At 31.1% G+C, this 26,804-nt stretch overlaps 1 protein-coding gene across 1 annotated transcript in view; it reads left to right on the top strand.

The window, feature by feature from the left end:
* Window positions 1-26,804, top strand: part of LOC143076104 (G protein-coupled receptor kinase 3-like) — a 117,942-nt gene that overhangs the window by 47,416 nt on the left and 43,722 nt on the right. Inside the window, exons 5-7 of the mRNA XM_076251743.1 lie at window positions 1,633-1,719; window positions 10,355-10,416; window positions 21,186-21,237. Of these exons, the coding sequence (XP_076107858.1) occupies window positions 1,633-1,719; window positions 10,355-10,416; window positions 21,186-21,237 (201 nt within the window). The remainder of the gene's footprint in view (window positions 1-1,632; window positions 1,720-10,354; window positions 10,417-21,185; window positions 21,238-26,804) is intronic.

A 26,804-nucleotide genomic window follows, 5' to 3' on the forward strand; every position in this document is an offset into this window, starting at 1 on the left:
CTTAGAATGCATAGACTTCTGCATAGACTTCTTTATTTTGAAATAAATGTTTTCAATAAACGTACTATATATATGTGTCTTAAAAAATAATCACTAAGTCCAGGTCAAGAAAATACCTCAGACAACATTGAAAGAAAAAATGCAAAAATGTTGTGCATCATCATAAAAGCTTAGAGCTATGTAAAATATTTGGTGAAAACAGTGCTATCAATTGTTGTAATTCTATACTCCTGATGAGCTAGACCTTTAAGATCCCTGCATACTTCTGTTACAAGATTTAGACATTTATGTAACATGATAATCCCCCTGGAGGTTGGAATTTTTACTTTATGTTTATTGCTTTATTTTGGGTTCTCAGTCAATTATGCAGACAAAGTTGTGCAACATACATCCATTAGTAAGTGCTGAAAGGAAATTTGTTGCATAAATAAAACACCTAATGTTGAAAAAGCAAATTTGAAAGACAAAAGGAGAAAAAGGTCAAACATAAATAAATCAATGGACACTATTGTACAAGTATCAGTCATGTCAGTAGCAAGCATCATATTTTCCCAGTTGCTAGATTTGATAATATATTTCTGTATATTTTGGGATGGATATATGGATGGCTGTTATATGTCCCGTGGCGTATATATATCAGATCTCAGAATGCAAGTTCTTATTAATTTGTAATACTCACTCAGTCACATTATTCACATTAAAATTCAAAATGCACATATAGAAATGTCTCACCTGTTTACTTATCATTGTAATTTTGTAGAAAGTCTTTAATATGAAGGTACAAATATCACATCAGTTTTCTATGAAAATGAGGTAATGGTTAGATGAACTATGTCAGACAGACGTGTAGACCTTATAATTATTCCATATCAACTATAGTGGTCTTGTCATTTAAATTGTAACTGAGAAACAGATTAAACCATAAAAGAGGGTATGGATGGGGGGGTCTGTTATTCTGTAAACATTTAATTTTCACCCCATTTTTCTCTAATCTTTAAAAAATTAACCCCTTTTTTCTCTAATCTTCCAAAAATTAACCCTTTTATTCTCTAATCTTCTATTTTTTGGCTCATTATTCTCTAATCTTCATTTTTTAAGGGCATTATTCTTTAATCATTTAACCCCATCCAAACCCTCATAAAATCTTAGAATTGAACCATAAACCATTAAAATAAGGGCAAGGTCAGAAGAAACCTGCCAGTCGGACATGTACACCTTTCAATCATTCCATACACCAAATTGAGTTTACCTTATGTATCTGAGATATAGAACTGACCATGCAAAGAAAACCATGATCAATGATCCATGAAATACCACAGGGTGATGATCCCTATGTCACACATTCTGCCATATTTGTGGTAGGCAAAAAACTCTCAATAATTTCTGAATTAACAGTATCATGCAGTTTGATAGAACAGATTATAAATAACAGAATTTTATTGTATTCTCTCAATGCAATGAATTTGATGTTAAGAATTTACAAGTTATTCCAGAAATCAATCGCACGTATGTTAAAGTCATTTGTAAGTTAAGGGCATAAAACAAGGAAAAATTTACAACTTGTTTCTAGCTACATATAAAGGTCCATATTTTTTTTGCATGATAAATGTAATCTTCAATCTCTATTTTCAGACATATACAAAAGAAGCTGTAGATTCTGTTAAAGAAGCCTTAACATTAGCACAAAGAAATAAAACTCTAAATCCACACATTTTTGAAGTAAGTATATCATGTGATTATATTATTGATCGGTAGTAAAACAATGTGTAAATGTCATTTGTGATGATGTAAATCTCTTAATCTTTGAATGTGCCGACAGCAAGAAGATGCTTTAATTGGTTTTTTCGTCAACTCTGTAGTAAAACATTTCATTACATTATTTAATATACATTTACTTAAATATTAAAATAAGAAGATGTGGTATGATTGCCAATGAGACAACTCTTTAACAAGAGATGAAATGACACAGAAATTAACAACTATAGGTCACTGTAAGGCTGTCAGCAATAAGTAAAACCCATACTACATAGTCAGCTATAAAATTAGGGAAACCCCCTGTTCTGAGAATTCCTCCAATGTCCTGTGATTTCTAAAAAAATAGCTTATTTTGAATAAAGGAAAGATTTTCTGCTACGTAATATAGCTGAATTTGAACCATGCACACTGCCAAGGATGAAGAGCAAAAATTATTTCAATATGATATAAATTTGACTTAAATAAAACAAATTGTATCTGATGATGTAATTTTTTTTTAATGGAAATTGGCCAAATATTGTAAATCACTGGATTGCAGTTATTATTTAACTCTTGAACTTATCAATTTTATTCTTTTTATTCTCTTCGGAATGCTTGCACAATAACAAGAATGATTTCATTTGTTTTACTTTGTTGACGTGATGAAATCAACTAATGCGTGGTATCACGGGCCGTGAGTACACTGGGGACTCCACTGTACTGCCATGGCGGTCGAGTTACATCAAACTTTCTGGTCAGGCCGGGTATTATGAAATCACAGAAAATTCAAGAACAAAATAATCCAATAATCTGTAGTCTTGTTGTCAAAGAAATATACAAGTAAATTCACTAATCTATTTATTAACATTCCATTCCAGGACACTATTTACATTATATATACAGTTTACAAAATGTATAGTTCAAATATTCATTAGCACATTACTTTCACACGGTATCATAAACGGCACTCGATCTGTATAAATTCGGCAACAGTGTCCAATACTGTTCACTCACAAAAATCACGCATAGTGTCTAATACTATGCGGACAAAACCACGAAACAGTGTCCAATACTGTGCGGACAAAACCACGCATCAGTGTCCAATACTGAGCGGAACCATGCAACAGCGTCCAATACTGTGCGGACAAAACCACGCATCAGTGTCCAATACTGAGAGGAACCACGCAACAGCGTCCAATACTGTGCGGATAAACATATAAAGAAAAAATAATAATTCCAAAGCTATCAGTAATCTGCTAAGATGTATCTAAAAATATAGTGGGGGCAGAATAACAAAAAATCCTTTTTAAATAACTTTTCACATTGTATTGTTCTTAAATGTCTTGCCTTCAATCCTTTTTAAACACTAAAACAGAGGGCTCTTATATATACCTATGATCTCCAAATATTCTCCAACTGACCTCAATAATCTCCAAATACTCTCCAATTGACCTAAATAATCTCCAAATATTCTCCAATTCTTTGTTTACAAAAATAAAACATATAAATCATATAAAAGTATTTACTATGTGACCTTAGAGAACATGCTATGTTAATCTCTTATAATCAAAACGTTAATATGACAAAATTAATTACAGTAGACATAAAATAATACTTGTACAGTACTTAAAAACACTCCTGCCTGAAATACTTAGAGCCAGCATAACAATTTTAAGTTTCAAGTGCCACAGAATTCATCAATACAATTCATGTATCAGTATATGTATATTAATGGAAAAGAACAAAGTAAAGACAATTTCCCTCGCTTAAACAAAAAAATAACCCAGTAATTCTTTTCCATAAAACATATTATAAAGGACATTTGATGTCCTAGCTCATCTAAGACTAACAGAAATAAACAGATGGAATAACATTGCTAATGATCAGTTAGAATTTTATGAAAGGTACTTGGATATTTTTTTTGTCATAATCTTATACAAGGTGTTTGATGTTTCCAGAGTACAGTCAATTTGAAAAAGATGTGTTGCAACATGAATTAGGGACATGCAGGCTGCCAAATAAAGTTTTCATTTAGAAATGGATCACGATTTAAAATTGAAATGATTATGTTAAAGAGTTGGATAATTTATCAGAATTTACCTAGATTACTAGATGTAATATTAATTGGTCTTATATATATTGAATTATTTTAATTCAGTTTTAGCAACATCACATAAGTGAGCATTCCTTTTGATAAACATATGCATAATCCTGAAATCTGAAAAATTAAAATTAAAGTAAGCATCCAAAAGTTTAAAAAAGATAACTTAAAAAGATTTTTTTTCAGTTTAATTTTTATTTTCAAACTTAAAGGGGCACTAGCTAAGAGATGTATAAAAATCTAAAGTATGATTTGTTTTTGTTCAATCAATAATAAAAGTGAAATAGTGAAATAATAATTCGCTTTTAGCAGCCAAAATGGTTTAATTTTGTCAAATTAAGCTAAATAATATTGATAATGAATCATTCACTTGCAAGTGAATAAGTCGACCTCACTAAATCCGTATTCATGTGAATTTCAATTTAACCCCTTAACTAGAGATGGACAACGCATGCTTTGTACGTGTACTGTTTATTTAAAGGAAAGGAATGTCAACATTGAAAGTGAAACAAAGGTAAATCATTTAATGACTGATTCAATCCACCAAAAAATCTTTCTTCTACATGTAAAAACAACGAGAAACATATATTTTTAATCTATAATATGAAATTAAACAGACCTATAAAAATCCAACAGCACGTGTTGGCTTAATCTATTTATATCTAATCATTAGTATATTTATGTTTACATCGCTTATATGGTCATCTGAGGTCAACTCGATATTTAATTAGATGGAGTCTAGACTAAAATACACACGAAACGAAACTACATATTATTGACCCTATGCTCTGTAAACTGTTTATTTCACACTTTTGATAGTTTGGATAAATGTTTCACATTGTTATAAATAAAATATGAGAATTTGAGTCAAATCAGTGACCATGAATTTGACAGCTAGTGCCCTTTAACCTCAAATTTTTTTGGGTATTGTCTTTGCAACATGATGCAAATTTCTAGCACACAGTTTGGTATTTGACCTTACTTCTTGGGGTATAAATTTACTATATGTTTCTTAATAGTATTTGTTCCTGTCACTATAAGAAAATACACTAGCACAACATAACAACTTTAAAAAAAAAAAACAATATTTGTATCCGAATTTAATTTAATTCAGATCAACTGAAAGCTTTGCTGTAGTTTAGCATGTCACTTACTCTTTGTACTGTGCTGTGTTTAAGAACCAGGTTTGGCTATAAAGCCCTCTAATGGTCAGCTTTTTGTCTTTATCGCTGTGATGCAGTTTTGCTTTTGACAATAAATTGGGTTACTGTCTACAACATATATTCTATGCAGGAATAAATGATATGGGTCACATCCAATTCAGTATCACCAGACCAGGTGAGACCTCAATAGTTTACCATGTCGCTAGCTGTAGCACTACTACAAGAGAGGTTTAACGTGACTGGCTGTAAAGCTTTTGCAGAGAAGGCACCTTTTCTTTATCGCTGTGCTGCAATTTTGCCTTTGACTATAAATTGGGTTACTATACACAACATATATTCTATGCTGGGCCTAAATTAATATATTGTTTGTTTCCCCAATCCCGACCCTGCCAAGCCAGGTGTGGGTCGGAAGGTAGGGAAATAATTTTATTTTTTCCAAAAAGCTTGAACAACATTGGACGATCCTGCAAGCCTGATAATCGGAAATGAATAAAATAATATTTGACTTAAATTTGACAATAAAATTTTATGAGTAGCACTGTTTTTGCAGGGTCGGTCGGGATTGGGGAAACAAACAATATTTTATTTTAGGCCCAGGAATAATTGATATATGGGTTACATCCAATCTTTATATTCAGTATCACCAGATCAGGCAAGAACTCACTGGTTTACCATGTCACTTTGTACTACTGCGGGAGTGTTAAACAATCGTGACTAGCTATATAGCTTTTGCACTGAAGGCACTTTGTCTTTATCACTGCGAAGGAATTTCACTTTTGACAATAAATAATAGGTTAGAGTTCCAGGTCGCTTAGTAATATAGACTACTTTTAAACATTGTGTAAAGATACCACTATGGAAATTCCATACAAAATATGATATTTTTATTGATTTTTATTATGAGTAAAACATTGCAGCCCGTTCAATTACGAGTGATACAATAATTTCCCAAGTTGCAAGAATGATAATTAGTTTTAGTTCATTGTTAGAATTTAATTCTGCGCGAATATAGCACCTTGTTTAAGTATTTAGAGAATAATCGATTAGAATTATCCAGTTGAATCCTGTTATATAAGTATTGTCATACTGGTGGAAATTACAGGTAATTAAATTGTCAATATAACAGGTAATTAAGAGTTGATTACTTGTTACCAGCCTGCCATCAGCGTGGAATTATTATGATGAGCTGAAGGATTATTTCAATATTCGCTTCCAAAATGCTGCAAAAGAACATTAGTCCTTGAGCAAATTATATCTTGCATGTAAATGATTGATTTCGAAATTTCATTACCAAACAAAGTCATGCAACCGGTTTGAAAATCTAATTTTCCAGTTTTAAGTAAGAGAGTGAGTGATTTAAGTTTGTGCACGCTATGTTGATGAAGCTGATAATAACTTCCAAGTAAAAGTTCATCAAGCAACTCCCTCATCCAAGAAAAATCTCATTAAGCAACTTTATATTCCAAGAAAAAGGGGACATCAAGCAACTCCCTCATCCAAGAAAAAGGTCTTCAAGCTACTCCCTCATCCAAGAAAAAGGTCTTCAAGCAACTCCTTCATCCAAGAAATGGGTCAGCAAGCTTAACTCCGTAATAAAAAAGGGACATCCAGCAACTCCCTTATCCAAGAAAAAGGTTATCAAGCAATGCCTATATATATCCAAGAAAAGGTCAACAAGCTACTCCCTAATCCACAAAATGGGTCATCAAGCTACTCCCTAATCCACAAAATGGGTCATCAAGCTACTCCCTAATCCACAAATTGGGTCATCAAGCTACTCTCTAATCCACAAATGGGTCATCAAGCTACTCCCTCATCACAGAAATGAGCTGTCAAGCAACTAGCTTCCTAAGCAATGAAATTGGTCATCAAGCTGAAGCAACTCTTCCTCCAAGAGAGGAGTCACCAAGAGACTCTCTCTTCCAATAAATGGATCATCAAGTGACTCTCTTCCAATAAATGGATCACCAAGTGACTCTCTCTTCCAATAAATGGATCACCATGCGACTCTCTCTTCCAATAAATGGATCACCAAAGCGACTCTCTCTTTCAATAAATGGATCATCAAGTGACTCTCGCTTCCAATAAATGGATCATCAAGTGACTCTTATTAAAAAAAAAGGATCATCAAGCAACTCCCTCATCCAAGAAAAAGGGTCATCCAGTGACTCATTCATCCAAGAAAAGGGTCATCAAGCAACACTCTTTGAAGAGAAAAGGTCATCAAGCAACTCCATAATCCAAGAAAGGGTTAAATATGTGACTCTCTCATCCAATTAAAGGGTCATTAAGTGACTCCTCGTCCAAGAAAAGGGTCATCAAGCCACTCCCTCATCCAAGAAGAAAGGAATGATCAACCAGATAAGTTTCATAGAAATAAAAAAAGTTACATCTATACTTGGATAACATTTTTTGAATACAGCCTTTGCAAAAACCCCAATAATCTCAATGCAATGTTTAATTGCACATACAAAATTTCTTGATTTCTAGTAAAGAGTTTATGTCATTGATGATGTCAAATAGAACAGAAAAATTGATTGTCATCCATACCCTTCCGGAATTGTGTTACACCCTTCTTTGACGATATGCATAACCTCTGTCCATTGGTCAGCCCATCCACCCCCACTTTTAATTAGATATATATAAGAGAAGATGTTGTATGAGTTCCCATGAGGCAACTCTCCATCCAATCCATTTAATATTCATTACTAATATATAGTTTTAAATATTAATGAAAGGTCATTTTGGGTAGATGTCAGTAAAAGTGTAACTCAACTACGTAATCATTTTGACCGTACTTAAAACAAAATAATTCAATTTTTAAAAATAAATCCTTGTGTTCTATTTATATATTTGAATACCTGGATGAGCTGTAAAGCTCAAAGTTAATAACAGATTTAAATGTTCTAGTACCCTTTTCATTTATGTACAATTACCTTACAGCTATATCAAGTAATGCTAAATATATAATGGTAATTTGGTCAATGTCTAGACAAGAAAATTTATAACTAGGAAGAAAATAGATTAGCTGTTCTGGTAGCTATTGAGAAAAAGTTACGAATCTCTTGGGTACTATACATTGTTCTGTGAAGATATTCTTTCTCATGATTGGTATTTTGATTTGTTCTCACTTGCGGAAAGATTTATTACATGTATTACTACGTTTCTTGTAATCGGATAGTTTAAATTTGTCTCAAATTTTTATGATGAATGATTTCTTATTCCTTATAGTTAATAACCTGAGTGGTTGCTATTAAAAAAGTGTAGTGTTCTATGAAGAAGAGATCTTGTTATTGTATATTTTGTGTATTTTTATCATAAGAAAACGTTTAGTAAATAATAAGAGTAGTAAATATATTACGAACTTTATAGTTTTAGTCTCTTTTTATTTTATTGTGAAAAGAGTTATATAACTACAGGTAGATAGTTCAAAGATCAAGGTCACATTGTCTATGAATACAAAGTCAAATGTCCTCTTCAAACTATCTTTTTAGCCTTAAACTTTTTGTCAGCAACTAAGGTGGGGATGGGGGGGGGGTTGGTGTTGGAACCCCCTCTTTTTTTTTTTGGAGGATCAATGCATCTGAATGGGAACATATAGTTGGAACCCCCCTTTTTAAATTGGCTGGATCTGCCCCTGCTTCTGCATCAAATCTATTAAGCTCCCAGTTTGACTTGATAACCTATGGTGCCTATGTTTTATATTTATTTTGTTGCGGATCCCCCGAACTGTATGTTTTTTCATGTTTTTATGCAGCATAAAGCTTTGAAACTCCTCTATTGTTGTATAGTTTAAGGGACACAAAGTTATTCTAGTTGTGATTTAATATACCCCCTCCCCCCCCTCTTTAAAAAAGTGAGAGTATACGGTTTTACCTCTGTCTGTCCATCTTTCCATATGTCCTAGAATATTTTGTCACATTTTTCTAATGAATTTATAATTACAATACATGGATTTCTGAAATTTGGTTTCAGGGTTTATATAAGTCAGCTATACCGTGTGATGCGTTTTCAGATTCACCACTCAACAATTTTCTGTATACCAAAATATTTCGACGGGGGTATCATCATTGAGCAGTAGCTCCCAGTTTCACTTGTTCAAACAGTTTGTGGATTTCCTGTTATTATAAAAGTTCCTTACACTTGATGTCCAACAAAAGGTGTTATTTTTTTTATCATTTAACAAAATGTGCTATATGATAATATGGAAAACCTTGGTATTTTAATTTTTTTTTTTCGAAGAGATATACATGAACAGCTAAAGCTGTCTAAAATGTACCTTTTCAAAACAGGAAAAACCATGTATTCCTAAGTAATCGTCAACATAACGTTGAAGAAATAATGACAGAAGCATGATTACAATAATACAATAATGATGGAAGCAGGAAGTAAACAATGCAAGTAACAAACGTTCTATATGTAAAATATAGGACATTCATGTAATTGTAAACAAGCTGTGATATTGGTGATTATTTTTATAACACATAATAAGTCTTTGATGACATACTAATGTAAATACAGATATATATATAAGTTATGTCTGTATTCAGCAACATGTAGATACAACTATGTAGTGTGTGTTTAAATTTGTTTGTCTCATATTAGTCTGTGTATTCCATTTATGATACAAGGTTAAATGAAAAGACTCGTGAGATAGTCAAAACTCCAGTCAAGCTTATAATCTCGACAAGGGGGGGCACTTCAATACTTAACTGATAGGTGTTGTCGCTGGGGTTCTGTTACCTACCCTTTTCATATAATTTAGATCTTAAAAATGTATACCTTTTCATATATTGCATAGGTAGAATTATAACCTTTTCTCATATTGGTTGGGTTTCGTGGAGTGTGTTGGAGAAGTGGAATATTTAAAATTATGTGTATAAATGTTAACTTACGGAGAGACTTTGGTCTGTAACAAAATAACAGGGCTTTTCATATACAAGTAATTGGAACTTTATCGACTTTATCATATATTTCTGATAGTTTTCCTAACCTATTCCCATATTTTCAAGCTGGAAAAAGTGTCCTATCACTTTGTAAATGTATTTAAGACCTTTTAAGGTTTCACTGGTGTTTTTTCAGGTTGGTGCTCATTAAGTATACATTTTAGTTTCTTGTGTACAATTTGGAAATTAGTATGGCGTTCATTATCACTGGACTAGTATATATTTGTTTAGGGGCCAGCTGAAGGACGCCTCCGGGTGCGGGAATTTCTCGCTACATTGAAGACCTGTTGGTGACCCTCTGCTGTTGTTTTTTATTTGGTCGGGTTGTTGTCTCTTTGACACATTCCCCATTTCCATTCTCAATTTTATCAATTCTTCTTTTAATTAACGTTTTCTTCTTTTCTTTTCAGCCATATATAGATGAAATTTGCAATTCATTGAGAGGCCATATATTTGATAAATTTCTATTAAGGTAAGTTTAATTGAAGGTAAATAGAAATTTAATGGTGTAAAGCCAAACCAGTCTAAATGGAATCTTTTCTAAATTGGAGACCTGTCTGAATGGAACCTTCCCTAAATAGAAAACCCGTCTAAATGGATGCTTTTCTAAGGAAACCTGTCTAAATAGAACCATTTTTTTTTAAAACAGGAAACCTGTCTAAAAAGACCCTTTTCTAAGTAAACCTGTCTAGAAAGACCCTTTTCTAAGTAAACCTGTCTAAAAGGAACCATATATATAGAGGCAACCTGTCTAAATGGACCCTTTTCTAAAGGAAACCTGTCTACATTGAACCTTTTCTAAACGGGAAACCTGTGTAAACCTGGTAACATGAATTTAAAAGAAAAGCTTGAAAAAGTCACTTGGTAGACTCAATTTTACCTTCATACTTAACTTACAAGAGATGTTGATGATTATTAAATGGAGACATACTATTATTCCAATATTCATAGATTTCTACACATTTGTATTTATAAAATTAATTTGTGAGGCTTCTGCCTTGTAGACTTTAAATCACATTTGTTGATTCATTTTCCCAGCTTAGTAAAGCTCTGAAGTAGATTTTATATCTAACTACAGATACCTGAAATGTATTTCCGTAGAAACAGATAAACAATCACTGAACTCGATTTAATGACCTTATTTCCCAAGAGTCTGAAATACTATGATATGGTGAGACAATTACAGAAAACTACTCAAATAATTGTTTTTCAGTATGTCAAATTTTGATCGATATCAATGTGAAATAAATATTAAATAATTGTTATCAGTAAGATTGTGCCTGTCCTTCTCAATATAGAATAAACCTAGGTTGTCTACGAATATAAAAGATATTAAATAATGTAGGAGGCTTAGAAACTGATCAAAAAGTGGGGCATAGTAATGTGATGATATTATCGTGCCAAATAAATCTGATGAATAAAAGTGATATCAAATAAATAAAGGAGATGGAGATGTCAATTTAAAAACCAAAATATTCATAAATAGGATTTTAAATTGTAGCAAGTATAAATAAATTAAAGATTTTTTTTTCCATTATACTACAAATAAAACTATGTCGAAAGGATATATGTTTTGCAGATGTAAATTGTGAATTTTGGACACAAACTGGAAAAAATTTGATCCTTGTTTACTTCAGTACCTTATTAATTTTGCAGAAACACTGTATATATAACAGAAAAGGTTTCATATGGTCATTAACAAGAAGCACATAATATTCTCCCAGAAAAAAGTCCATGACAGTGAATTTTTAAGAAAATAGTATAGCAGTCTAGACCTGCCAACATTTCTGATTTATGGTGGATTTCTTCCAAGATTTGATTTGATATTATAAAGGCTGAAATGTGAATAAAATTGTCCCCCATGACTATATATTCTTTCCAGTTTTCATTTTCAGAAAACATCAACTCCTCTGTATCTAGACAAGTAAACTGCATCACAAGACTTTATAAGAAATATAAATTATTCCAGATGGTTAATTTTTCTACTCAAAATAATTAAATATTGATCAGCTCTCCGATTTAATTCATCTACCAGAGATTCTCAAGTGAATTAGAGTCATGTGATTTGACAATGGTTGACGTTACGTAACAGGATCATATTAAAAGTTATAATTTGATTTGTAAACAGAATCATTTTATGGATTTTGTAACAGAAATTTAAATATAAGATTGTTTTGGTCCCACGCTTTTTCCACTTTTCACTATTGTTTGTAGAAATTGAAACCAGTAATTTTGCATGAAGGAAGTGTAGAAACTATCACTAGGCAATTTGGTGATCTCTTTCAGAATTTAATTTTGAACTTTTAGATTTGATTCATGGTACTTCTGCATTATCTTAGCTAATCTCTACAAAATCTCTTTTCTCTGCTCATAATCAATGTTTTCAAAGTATTCTTTAGTGTCGTTCTTATAAATATTTCTGTCATGAGTTATTAAAGGTTATGGGATAGAATAGAGATTGGAAAATGGGAATGTTTCAAAGAGACAACAACCTAACCAAAAAGCAGAAAAAAGTCCAAGGCCACCAATTAGTCTTCTGTTCAACTCAGCCAGATAATCCTTCATCCAAAGGCAGTCTTAGCTTGCTCCTTAACTATTCTAGTTCTGCGAAATGGATGCCACACTAAACCCTGAAACATACAAATGAACCAAAATTTTTAAAAGCACAGACTAACCAAGACTTGAGGTTCATGACCTGGCTTACTGCCTTATACACCAAAGGACATTTTTGGCGGTTAAATTTTTTGCTGGTTTTAGTTTCATCGCCTTTTTATCATAGTTCAACTAAGCAGGAACCAAGTTGGTGTGCAGGAAAATAGTAAAGCTACACTTGTACTGTTAAACTCTTGTGGTCATCTTTCATGTATTGTGAGTGAACTTTTTATTGTTGATCAAAAGAAGAGAGCAAAACTTACTTAAGATAAGCTTAGTAGAAAAATATTAAATTCAGCTTTCTGTGTTGACTACAGAGGCAAAAAACAATGAGTGAAAAAAAAAATCAACAATGCAATGCATGCTTAAACAAAAATACAGAAAAGACAACATACAACAATGCACAAAAACTGAAGCTACAGCAAAACAATTGCAAACCATACATATTTTACACAATAACTATTTACAACTGCAATTAAGCAAACGTGAATTGAGCAAACAGAATTAGGAATGATCCAATGAAAAAGGAGAGGTATGATAAGAGATTTTTAGAGAAATTCTGACTCAAATTATGTTTTTGGTGAAAAAAGAAAATTAATTAATTTTAACTTATTTGTTTTATAATTAATGCATTTAAAAAATCTAATATATTATATAAGCACTTGTAGGAGAAAGTTTGCTCAAGCTATGAAAAATCTGAAGACCGCCAGACAAAAACAATTGTTTGATTCCATACATAAGACAATATAATATTGTTGGACCTCTTATTTGAATCAATGTTAAATGGCAGTTACTTTATGGAAATATTTATATAATGTATTATATGTTGACACAATTTCTGGATAAATGTCCTCATCAGAAAGAAAAACTAGAACAAGAACAATCAATCATCCCTTGTTAAGTAACATATTGTCACTGGATCAAGTTTCATTGAATGTTGAAGAAATTGTCAATGGTCTATGATAGATGGGACATCTGTTGAGAAAAATGCAATTAATAGGTAACATCAAACTCACTTTCTTCAACAGGTTTTAATAAAACTTGGAAAGTAATTTCCTTTATGAAAAAAAGGATAGAAATATTTAAGAAAAAATTGATCGGATTTTGTTCACTGCTGGTTCATTTTAAAATTTAGCAATTTTAATGCCTCCTCATAATAAACGCATTTTCCTATATCTATTTAATTCTTCCATAAATATTCCATAAAATGACGGTTATAGGACTATTGACATCCATTACTATGAAACGGCCCTGTAACATACATCTGAAAATTTATGACATATTAGTTTTATGCAATCATGAATCTTATGTAAAATCAAGGAAGATACATTTGAAAAAATGACAATTTGAAAAAAGTTATTTTCCAATCAAACAGAAGGTCAGCTGTCTTGAAAAGGTTTGTCAGACTTTTCTGTCAGTTAATTATGTGACAGAGATCATGATTTGTTAATTAAATTCAAATACAATTGAGTGCTTTCAACTTTGAAATACTTATTTATAAATGACTTCTTGTTACGTCTCTTATGGCTTTTGTATTTCTTCTATAATGTCATGTGCTGTGGATTTATTATTATTTGTTGGATACCAATTTTCGTGGGTTTGGTGGGTACAGGTGAACTACGAATTCAAATGTTCAATGAATTACAAATTTTCTATATGCTTTGTATACAGAGATAGACAAAACCATGAAAACACAAGTTTTCCTCAATCTACGAAAATTGATCCACAGTATTCTGAGTTCTTTTACTATTTTGTATGGTGCTTGTTGAGTAGCAGTATAAAGCTCCAGTTTGGATTATTTTTCAATGTTGAATTCCTTGGGATGAATTTTGAAAGTTTGAGACAGTTTCTTTTTTTATCTCAATTAGTTGAGTTAAGACACTTTTTTTTGGCAGAACATATATTGTATTATGCACTTCTAGTTGATATAGATCCAACTTTGTATTCCCCTGCCGTACGTGACAGGGGCATTGAGTGTTACACTTGACTGTCCATGCTTCATCTTTCCATCTTTTTGCCTTTCTTTTCATCCCCATATTGTTTCCACACTCTAACTTAAGTTTGCCAGTACCATAACACACAGACAAAGTTTGAATTTGGGCAGTGAGTTGCATATCATTTTAGTGTGATAACTCTTTACAACTTGGTAAATTGAAAAACTTGAGCAAGGATTTTGTGTACTCCGACTCATTCTTCTTTTATTAGTCTAAATGACTCAGGTTATATCTTGAAAGTTAATTATGTATGAATAATTTTAAGCAGTATATCTTAAGATGCACTTGGTTCTGTAGAACACACTTAGTCTCGGAGTGCTAGGTACTGTATGATAAAAGAACTATAGGGTTAAATAAGTACAATTAAAAAATAATTGTAGTAGCACATGCTGAATTTCTCTGTGAATTCCCTCTACATGATACCCCCCTCCCCTGAAAAAAACAAAAAACAAACATAAAAACCAATTAAACAAAAATGAGGAATTTAAAAACAGTTTGGACATTAATTTTTCTATCGAATTTTTCTTGGCAATAAGTAATTTTATATCACTATTAAAGTATATGATTTCCTACAAATTAGCTTATTGGAAATATTGATCACTCATTTGATGAGATAGTTTTCACATTTTTTCCCCCATGATTGATTTTAGTTTGACTGGTTTTGTTGAGAAAACAGCAGATAAAACCCAGAATATATCTATAGTATTGATTCTCTAACGTGATTTATATTTTTCACATTGTTTTATCAAATTAATCAACTTGAACAGACTATCAGTATTGAATACTTTTTGTGTGTCTGCCTTCTGTAATGAAATATCTTCTCCGTTTTCCAAGTAGTAAACTTTTATTCTGCTGAACATGTTTATGTTTCAAGCGTGTTGCATGAAAATGTTCATAGTTCAGCATCAAAGAAACCGGTGCTTATAATGTTTTCATTTATCATCCTTGTAAATACCTGAACTAATGCATAAGGTTATGTAATGGATTTGTTTTAATCGTGACTAACCGTCATCATTTTTATGGCGTGTAGTTTGAAAATTCATCTGAGAATTGGTTCCTTGGGCTTGTACTAGTGTATAGGAGAACAATTATAAATCAAATATGAATATTAAGAGATATGGTATGACTGCCAATGAGCTAACTATCCATAGACCATTGGATAAAGATGAAAACAATTACAGGTCAACAACAGGCCTTCAACTATGAGAAAACCCAAAACCATATAGTAGGCTATAAAAAGCCCCAGTATTACAAAATGTAAATTAATTAAAAAAATGAAAACTGTAAAGACATGTTATAATACAACAATGAACTGAAACACAAATATGGCAGAGAGCAACCTATAACAATAAACAGAAAACAAATATGGAAGAAAACAGTTTACCAATATACCACAGAATAACATGTTCCTGGCTTGTAACAAGCACTTAAAGAATGTGGTAGGGTTTCAAAGGGTTGCCAGCATTTGACCCTCCCGTCAACTAGGACAGTTTTGTAACAATGCAACATCAGAACAAACTGTAAAATTCAGTTTATAAAGTGTTGACTCATTACTCAGTACTCAGCACAAATAAGTAAAATAAAAGAAGGCAAAGACACAAATAGAAATTACCAATCTAAAATGCCTGGCAGCTAATAAAATCTAGTTCAAAGCCCAATTTCAACTAATGAATAAAACATGTTTTTCCAGACAAATATGTTATTTGTCCATAAGCTGTTATTTGTAATTTAAACAGCTGTCAATTTTTCTATCAAGACACAATTTCTTTAAAACTGAAGAGACTGATTGGTTGCAATTTATTCAGGTCTTTTTCTTTCTTGTTTTTTTCCTCTGATCATGTGAAAAATAATGCATTATAACTTATTAATGTTATTGTCACGCATTGATCTTATTTTTAACAAAATTTGATATTCAATTGTCATGGTAGTTAATCAGTGTGTCAGTAAGTACAAGAACCAAGCCTTCTTGCTTCTTCTTAATGCATGAGCAGTGCTGCTTAATGATGAATGATTTAAACTCATTCATGACCCTGATTAAGTAATTGTATTTTCCATAAGATGAACACCTTGATCATGTTAAGACACAGAATAATGGGATATTTCCATGCTTTTATCTAAATAAAATTTTATATTGTCTTTGATGTTAGCTGACTGTGGTTATACCATTAGCCAAGTGGTTTATGGTCAGAACGAACAAACATGATCATGTAAACTAAAAATCACTGAGATAAAAGTGATGAATTTTGATCTTTAATGGGCTCTATAGATATTTCAGTACTCTGTGGATTATGATAATGGTTTTGAGAGAAAAATTATTATGTACTGGATATGAGTTAATACTGAAGATTACTCAAGTGATAAATTAAGACAGAAATCGACAAATCATGGATGATCAACACATTGAGTACATGTAGTAGTAGACTATAGCCCCAACAGCAGAAATTGTTTATTAGTTATTTGGTTCTTATGCAACATACCAGAGCACTAGTTTAGATTTTGAAAAGTGTGATTTTGAAAACTTAAATTTTTTTCTGAATAAAAGATACCTATACCATTTGATTTTTACAAAGTAATTGATCTTGAAGCTGCTTGTGATAACTTTGAAGTTAAATTTAGAATTTACCATGAACTTCAGAATGCTTCAATTAATTTTGCCAATACAAATGTTGCATGAACCCTCCACTGAAAAAATTATAAAAATGAAAAAAAAATGGCTTTAAAAGCTAAGTATGTAACTCTGATTCTTTGTCAAGCTATTGGTCCTGAGATCAATAAAAGTAAGATCCCAGAAAATACATAAAATATGTCAAGACCAATCACAACTGGTTAAATCAATGCAGACATGAAAACCTAGTTAACAAATTATTTACTTCACTTACAGAAATGTGTTTGAAGTCTAAGTAAAAAATGCTTAAATAACAGTTGCAATAAGGTAGTCGTCAGTTTGTTAACAAGAAAACAACCCAAGCGTTGACTATTTAATATAAGGATGGAATTCGATAAAGATGATGTATAAGGAATGCCGTGATTAAGGTATAGCTATAATGACCTTATCAGGAAATTCTACTTTTGAATCACACTCTGCAAATTTATTTCCATCCGTGATAATATGCTATATTTTTGTCTTGCGTGAAACTTTGTGCATTCTCTTGGAAAAAATGATTGAAACGATTACATAGTGGGGATGGGGAAATCTAACTTAAATAAATGGTGGATTATTGCTTTGAAAAAGGGCAGATGCTGTAGTGTAGGGTTGAATAAATGCCCATTAAAACATTATTGTTTAGGGAGTTTTGCCTGAAACTGCTCAAAGGGTCACCATTAAAAAGTAAATTGAAAAACTGAATAAGTAAAATTATGCTCAGGAGTTTTGGTTGCTTGTATATCTTAATTATGCAATAAAAATTCTTAGTTTTATAAATTGATATGAAGATTTGACATCTTTATGTCAATGTTATCACAAAATGGTCCCACAAAAAGAGAAATGAAGTGCTACTACACTACTGTAGATGGCAATAGAAAATCATTATAATAATAATATGTTGTCAGAAATACAATTTTAATTCATTCCCTCCATTTGTTAGTACTTGTATATATATATATATATATAAACATCCATGTCAGAGAAAGACAGGAAGTTGAAGTTTTTTGTTTATCTTTATTTCCTTTTCAATTTCTCTTTCACTTTTGCTTTCAATTTTTTTCCTTTTATTGTTCATTTAATTTAAATGATATTATTTATTGTAACAGCTTCCATTTCTTTGACACCATTCACACTGGTGAACTTGAATAAAGACGGAATTAGAAATTCAAGTGTCCACATAATATAGTGTCAGTTCATTCCTGTGGCTATTTTGATTTTGCTACTTCAGAAATGTTTATTTTTAGCCAGCCTTCTGATGAAAAAACATGAGTATTTTATAAAAATAAACTTTAAATGATAAACATGATAGTCTGGGAAGATTTTCTAAAATAACAGTGTAACAATCACGAATAATCTTAATGTATAGACTATATTTTTATTTTTGACATTTCAACAGGGAAATTTGCCAGCGTTTTTGAGATAAAGCTTCATTTGAACTTAAAAAAAAAAACACCACAATAATTTAAATTGATTGATAAGACAGTAAATAAACATGGATATTTAAATTTGATAGGATATTCGTCTTTTCATTTTAATACCAGCTGGAGATGATAACAAGAAGTTATATTAAATTTAATCAATGGAGAAATGGAAATAAAATAAACATAAATTAAACATCACAAAATTTGAATTTAATATTCACTACTTTAATCAATGAGACATTCCCCTGAATTCAACTCTTAAAGTGATACATAGAGAATATCATTTCTTTTTGCATATCACACCGTCATCAACTCAAGGAGACACCATTTTATTCCAAAGAGATCTGCTTGAGGGATTTTATTATGTTTGAGGAGTTATACAGGCATGTAATATTGAAAAAAATCTGTATCATTTAAACTCCATTTTAAAACTTCAAGTAGATTTTTTCAAGAGACCAGACATGCCATAATGCAGATCAGGAGTTTGATGAAGCCTCAAATTTAAACATGATTTATATCAATGACTTGACGTCATACTGAATAGGGATTTGATAAAGCATTCAAAAATGAGACTTAATATATTGATATCATCACAGATTGCTGATACAGCACGCTACCCATTGATTGTATTATACATACAATTTACTACTTGGTATATACTATACATTTGAGGGGTCTACTGATATTATTATTAGGGGAACTGTTCATGTGAGGGATCCACACTTTATATTTCATTGGCTTTTGTTTTGTTTCAAGAGATCATGTTACAAGTAATATACAGTATGAAAACATGATATGTGTCAAACAAGAGGGATTTTCGGTACATTGAAACTTGGTTTAAGTTTTAAGTTTAAACAGGTTTCCAGTTTAGTCAGGGTTTAGAATAGATATATTTCACTGTTTCAATTTGGTCTGCAATAAAAATATATTGTAAATAGTTCGATCATATATTTTAGTATATAACATTAACATTATTTTTGCTGTTGGTGTGCTTTCTCTGTCATTGAAGTATACTCCAATTATTTTATTGATATAAAATTGATTTACAGATCAGTTTGAAATATTTCTGTTCCACCAACAGTATACATTAACATCTGCTGTCATCATGGTCATTGACAATGTAAATGTGAAAGTTATACAATGTATATCCCAAGGAAAGTTATTTGACATCCTTGATGGTCATCACAAGTCAATAGTCAACTTTGAAACAGTATTAAGGTGGTACCCAACACTTTCACTAAAATTAATTTGGCTCGTTTAATTTTCATAAAATTTTGTCAAAGTATTTACTTTGACTCTTTTACAAAAATACAAAAAAAAATAAAAATTTTGAACCAACCGTTTTGTCAGAAAAATTACACTGGTTATATAGCAATTTGACAACCACCAATTTTGATCATTGAGAAGCTTAATATTTCTTTTACAACACAACGTAATTAAAACGTTTAGCTGATTTTACAGAGTTATCTCCCTGTAGTGTTAGGTACCTCCTTAAATGGGGAAAAAAGAGAGGCAAACGATTACCAAAGGGACATTCAAACACATTAGTCCAAACAAACTGACAACCCCATGGCAAACAAGAAAATGACAGACACAGAAATCAGATGTCATAAAACATTATTTGATACAGACAGAAATTCTATTTATAAGGCTTCACATTCAAAATAATGTATTTATACATAGATATTATAGATAGATAATCGTCTCTGGCAATCATATTATATTTCTCTTGTGTATATATATTTTAAACCAAAAAATAGATAAGAACAAACCAAAAATCCCAACAGACTATATGAAAACAAAATTAAGTACAGATTCCAACAAGATATACATATATGTCTCATTTGACTCAAGTGTTTTAGAACTTATGTCCTGAGTACTCCTGACTGTGTAGGGCAAAAATTAATGATTTAAAAGACTGTTTTTATTGTATTCTTGGAAAAAATCAAGATTGGTAGGCACCATGAAGTGTCCAAATTGATTGACATATCTTTATGCAGACTATTTTACCTTGTGAGGTAGTCGATAAAAATCAATGTTGAGTTTCAGTCTATTATAAAATTTAAATGTAATCTTCATAGCAGTCATCAAACGATCAATCTGAAAGAACTAGTCTCTTCATTAATCATTTTCATTCATTAGGTTTTACCTTAATGTCCACATGTCTGTGTACGTCCCAAAATTGGTTTCTGTTCTCTAACTTTGCGTCAAACAAATTTAATGAATTGTACACACTGCTTATTACCACAAAACACAGATCAAGTTACAATTTAGGTAGCCTCCCTTTTATCATAATCATTCTAGAGTTATGCCCTTTAACAAATGAAAAAATTGTTGGGTGAATTTTTTCGTTTTCTTTCTTTAACTTAAGTTTGCCTCAAGATATGTTATGAAATTTTAGTAGTGTCACTTTTATCATTCTTGAGTTATGTCCCCGTTATGTTCTACGGAGACAGCATCTGTATCCTATGGACAAAATCCCCATTTATTTTCACATTATGTATTGTATTTATTCTTTTTCTACTTTCAGTGACAAATATACAAGGTTTTGTCAATGGAAAAATTTAGAATTAAACATTCAGGTATGTACAGTCAAATTTAAAGAATTTTTTTTTTAAAGTTTAGAAATTGTTAACCTGTTACAGCCACTATTCAAAGTTTGTCTGTATGGAGCATTCCTTTTGAGGAAGGAGGTGTATGGTAAACCAGTCTTGTTTGTCCATGTCAATCTGTTGTTGTACAATTTTTGCACATTCTAAAACTTGCAAAATATTAAGGTCAAATAAGTTTTGCTTTTTTTTTGTTTAATGATTTATTTTCTAAGTGCTTTTTTTCTTTTCTTTTTTCTGTTTATTCTTTTTTATGCTCAATGTGTTTTTGATTAATTGTTATTTTTATTTGCATTCCAACACGTATGACCATGAACATGATCTTGTAAGAAATAGGTATTTTGTTTTTTTAATATAAAAAGAAAGCGTGTAAGTAGCTTACAGTAAACATAAGAAGAGGAAATAAATCTGAAAGTTGTTGTCATCGATTTTTGAAGAATATTTTTTTCTCAGACATTAAATGGTTTTAATGAATCAAATATAGAAAATAACTGGAAAAAAGGTTGGGAAACCATACATAGTTTACCCCTGAGGAAGGCAGCATGTCATGTCTAGAATATCAATTATTTTTGACAAAAAAGGTGATGATTAAATTTTTTAATAAGTTTCTTGAAATTGAATGTTGATTGCTTTATGTCCAGTGGAAGTATTGTTTTTGCAAATGACGGGACTATCAAGAATTTGAAATTGAGTAAGTCACATGACATGTCGAAGACTGCTTTCACTAGCATTTACATGATTTTGCTCAAGATTAAGGTTGATGATATATGAAATAAAGATACCATATTTTTGGACTAACAGGCTGTCACGTAGCAATTTCAATACAAATGGATTTAATAAATACTTAAGCATCTACCTCAATTAATCCTCTTTTAGTGTGCTTATGGTTGAAATTTTGATTGTAGTACAAATTATAAGAGTTTAAAAATAAATGTTATGATTTTCTTAATTTAATCATGATAGAAGCTGAATCAACACGCATAGGCTACATTTAAAAGATACACAATTTGCCTCTATTAGTATGGTGGAAGACTCATGATGATCACAAACTGTAGATTCATTATTATTTCTGGGATATCAATAATTGTGGATTTCAGGGATAAAGTTGATCCACAAATTAAAATACTCAACGAAGTTCAATATTTTATATAAGTTTATATGCAGATTTTTATGTATAAGCTTATAAGCAAATTTGGTCACAATCACAAAATCATATATCCTTCCAATACCTATTTTTCCCCAATCCAGGAAAATTGATACATGTAATGTATATCTACGAAAATGAGTAACTCATGGTTTGAAGCAATATAACTAAATTCAAATAGAACATCACAAATTTTTTTCTCAATTAATGGTGGATACATTTTGCATTTCTGTCAACCAATGTGGCGATCAAAATACTGAGAGACATCAATCTTCCAAAAAATATAAAGGACCTAAACAGCATTTATATAGTGGGTCTCATTGGGGTTTAAGCGTGAAGTGGGATTGACGAATTTTTGTAAGCGTGACACCTGAAAGTCAAATTATTGTGCCGTGAAAACGGGAAATGGAGTCTAGTGGGACACGGGAAATGACAAAAAAAAATGAGAATTGCTTACGTACATAGTGTAAGCGGGATACGGGAATCTGACAAAACAGTACCGGTAAGCGGGATCCATGATCAGAACCCCCCAATGAGACCCCCTATATAGGATACTTTGGATTAAAAAATAAACTGTTAATTTTCCTAAGGGAAAGTATCAGAGAACTTTTAATAAGTGCATAAACACTTTCTTCATGAAAAACAATATATTAGTTTCCTGTGAAAAAAGAAGTGTTCTAATGATTGCGTCAAGATTTCTTATTAAGATTTAGCTTTCTCATTCACATCAATATTTTATTTGTTGGTATACAAAGGTGGGAAACTAACACTTACTGAGACAATAGTTAATAGACAATGCAGTCATACTTAACATCGGCAGAAAGTCGTGTCTACAACAGCAAAATCTTTCAGACTCCGCTATGAAGTGCAGATTGATTTTTCTCAAGATATTGAATTAAAGTAGAGTCAAGACAAACACGTGGATGGTATAAGATTTAAGATCAATTCTTAGTCTTGTGTAATCCAATTCTTTTTCACATAAACAATAAAAAAGGGATTCTTAAGAGACAAAAAAGTCTTAAGTCATGAATCAACAGAAATTTAAGTGGATCACTACGTAATTTTTGTTTGCATGCAAGTGATTAGTTTGAACTTTGATTTATTATTTTTTTGTTTGATGTTTTTATTTTATTATTTTAGCCAAAAGTAAGTATTAGTACTACACTGGATGAGTTTATACGTACTACAATCAGACGCATAATCTTATCCATGGGAAAAATCTACACATAAATCCTTTTGCAATATCTGTTGTTGCCATATATTGAAATGCAATCTTTTTTTCCGTCTTTGGCATTTACATATATAATCAATAGTTGAAACTTATATCATAAGCTTGTGAATTTTACAAGTCTGTAAATACTTTAATCAAACTGTAGCAATATATAGCATGAACAGATATCTATTTACCACTTTTTCTTGGAAATTTTTGCATTTAATTCTGCTAAATGCTTTGCTGATTTTCAGTGGACAGCAGCCAACCTGAATCATTTAAGACCTCAGGGTGCTGGATTTTTCTTGCTGTGTTGAAGACCCATTGGTAGCTTTGGCCTGTTTTCTGTTCTTTGGTTGGGTTGTTGTCTCTTTAACACATTCACCATTTCTATTCTCAATTTTCAGAATATGAGTAAAAACAAGGTGGTGCCCATATGCATGTGGTGTATACAACATTGATTGATTGATACTTATTGAATGTTCAGTGGCAAATACTTCATGCATATTTAGAATAAATGTGTGTATTCATCAATGAGATATATTGAAATGCAATGACGCCTGATATTTTTATAAGTTGCTTAAATAAGGAATTTGTTACTTATATTATGACAGGTTTACAATATACATTTCACTTCATTTCTTATACAATATCTGCTGTCTTTTTTTATGAACTTGAGATTCTCAGAGATTTAAATTTGCTTAAAATAATGATGGTTCTGGACCATTTGTATTTCCAAGAGAAAAGTTTTCCTGAATCAAAGGTCATGTATAAAGCTTTGCGATCAGTTTAAAGAATGGGAGATCTTTGACTTTTAGAATTTAAAAATAAAAATCCCACTCCCAGATAAAAGAGGTTCTAGACTTCTGACCCACACTAATTTAAACCTCTGTATGTGATGGTAATAATGACCTTCCTTTTATGTGATTAACATGCAGCGTTCTTGTTAAGACAATGATATTTATAAGGTAAGGCTTAAATAATTCAGGTTGGTTGCGAGGTGTTTGGTTTAAAGCACTGACATTTTCTGCATATTTAATATCCTAAAGTTATATTAATTATTAAACAGATGAGGTATGAACAGGATTTCTCTAATGTAAGTGATTTTTTTCTGTGGTAGTTACACAAAAATTGTACATTATAGTAGAAATGAATAGAAGATTATTAAGATTCACTACTTGTACCATTGTTAGTGCACATCATCTATTGAGACAAAGTTGTCTCCCTTATAATTAGAGGTAACAGAACCCCTTAGGACATCAGAAAATATATTAAAATCCAGTTTGTTGGTTATGCATTTACTTACATTGAAAAGGAACATGGCAACTTGACATCAAGTTATTGTAGAAAGAAAAATTTAAAATAAAAGTAAGAATATCATAATGATATTAGTGCCAGTGAGACTAATTTCTGTCAGAGTTCAAATGAAGGAGAAGTAGTAAACCTGGCACAAAAAAGGAAGTTACACCAATGCTAATTTTTATTTCTAGATAATATAAGCACTGGTTAATATTCATATAGACATGAGATTCAGATTTGTGGACTAAGTAAGATGTCTTCAACATAATTATCAGCAATTCACTAGGCTATCACAACAAATACTAATAGTGTTATTTTCTACAGATAAAAAATGTTTCCTTAAGTATATATTTTAAAATCTTGTATTGGTTATAAATAGTTAATATTCTTACTTAGGCTTTCTCCTGATGCTTTCTCTTAAAGCAGAACTGAACAGTCTGTGCAATTTGTAATAGGCTGCACTCTCTGAAGCAATGAAACACAAATTAGATGCTTTTAGACTTGTTAATACTGAAAACTCTTTCTGATTTTTTTTGATAATTTTTAGCAGTCAATGTGATTTTCATTGTAAATAAGACCTAACTGTAATACTGTAGCTGTATTTGTTTGTTTCCTTAAACATAGTACAATGTAGTACTCAATCAAACATAGATTGCAAGAACAAAGCTTCTTTTGTTCTAAAAATTGTCTAAATGAATGTAATGGTTAGATTGATGTGTTATAATTTCTTTGAAATTAGAAATAGAACATTAATGTATCCATTACTGTTAGGTCATCAAATATTAACCATGATACTAATCTGAGATCTCTTGTCTCCATGCGTCATTAATCCATGTATGTCATATCTATACTGACACACTTTCAAACAGCAACATTCAATTTAACAAGCTGTACTACAGCACTTAATTTAAGTTCCAATTTGAAGTTACCAAATTGATATTTGCTATGTTGCATTGGTGATTCATGTATCATGCATGTCAGTTTAAAGAACTATCATGAGTAAGTATTCCTCTGAGTCAAATTTCATTGAATTTTGATTTTTTAAAATGTTTAAAATGTTGGGTTTATGATTAGATCTATAATGATAAGGTTTGTTGTTGCCTTAGCATCCATTGTTTTCCATTAAAAGTAGAAGACCATAATTGACTTCAAACTTGAACGAATAATGATTGAAATGTTGCATTGCCAAATTTGGTTTGTTTATTTAGAAAAGTACTTCTGGTAGACTATTGATAATATGCATACTTTTCTTTTCTATAAGTCCTCATATTTTAGTTTAAAGTAGTATATAAAGCAAATATCTACTAGACATGCTTTAACAACTTAGAAATGTTCACATTGTTAATCTTCTGATTTAGTGTGTATTACCAAGTAATAAAAATAGATCACTGATAGTTAGTATATATGCAGTCTCAGAAGTCACCCATATCAGTTTCATAACAAGTACATTATATAACACAGCACTTTAAATTTAGCTTTTAAAAAGCAGGAAAGACTTGTCTATGGTTATATTCATACAAAAAGCTTAGATAGTTAAAGCTGGCAGTGTTCTTATGTTCCATTCTATAACCCTACTATTGCAGGGACTTCATTAATTAAATACTGTTAGGTCATTGTATCTGTCTATGTCAAAGACATGTAGATAATTGTCACAGACATTCAGTCAATCTAGGCTGAAGCCTCAATTTCTCTATTAGTTTTCTTCAAAAAAAAATAATTTGTAAGGGGAGACAACTTAATTATTTTGAACATATCAGTTACTTTCATCAAATAGGTTATGTCTGCGAGATGAAACTGATGGTCATTTAGACGAATATCTATTCAAATGAATGATTGATTGTTGGTGCTTTAGCATTCTATAGACATAGACAATAATAGTGCATTGAC

Source organism: Mytilus galloprovincialis, chromosome 5 (assembly GCF_965363235.1).
Source record: "Mytilus galloprovincialis chromosome 5, xbMytGall1.hap1.1, whole genome shotgun sequence".
Taxonomy (NCBI): Eukaryota; Metazoa; Mollusca; class Bivalvia; order Mytilida; family Mytilidae; genus Mytilus; species Mytilus galloprovincialis.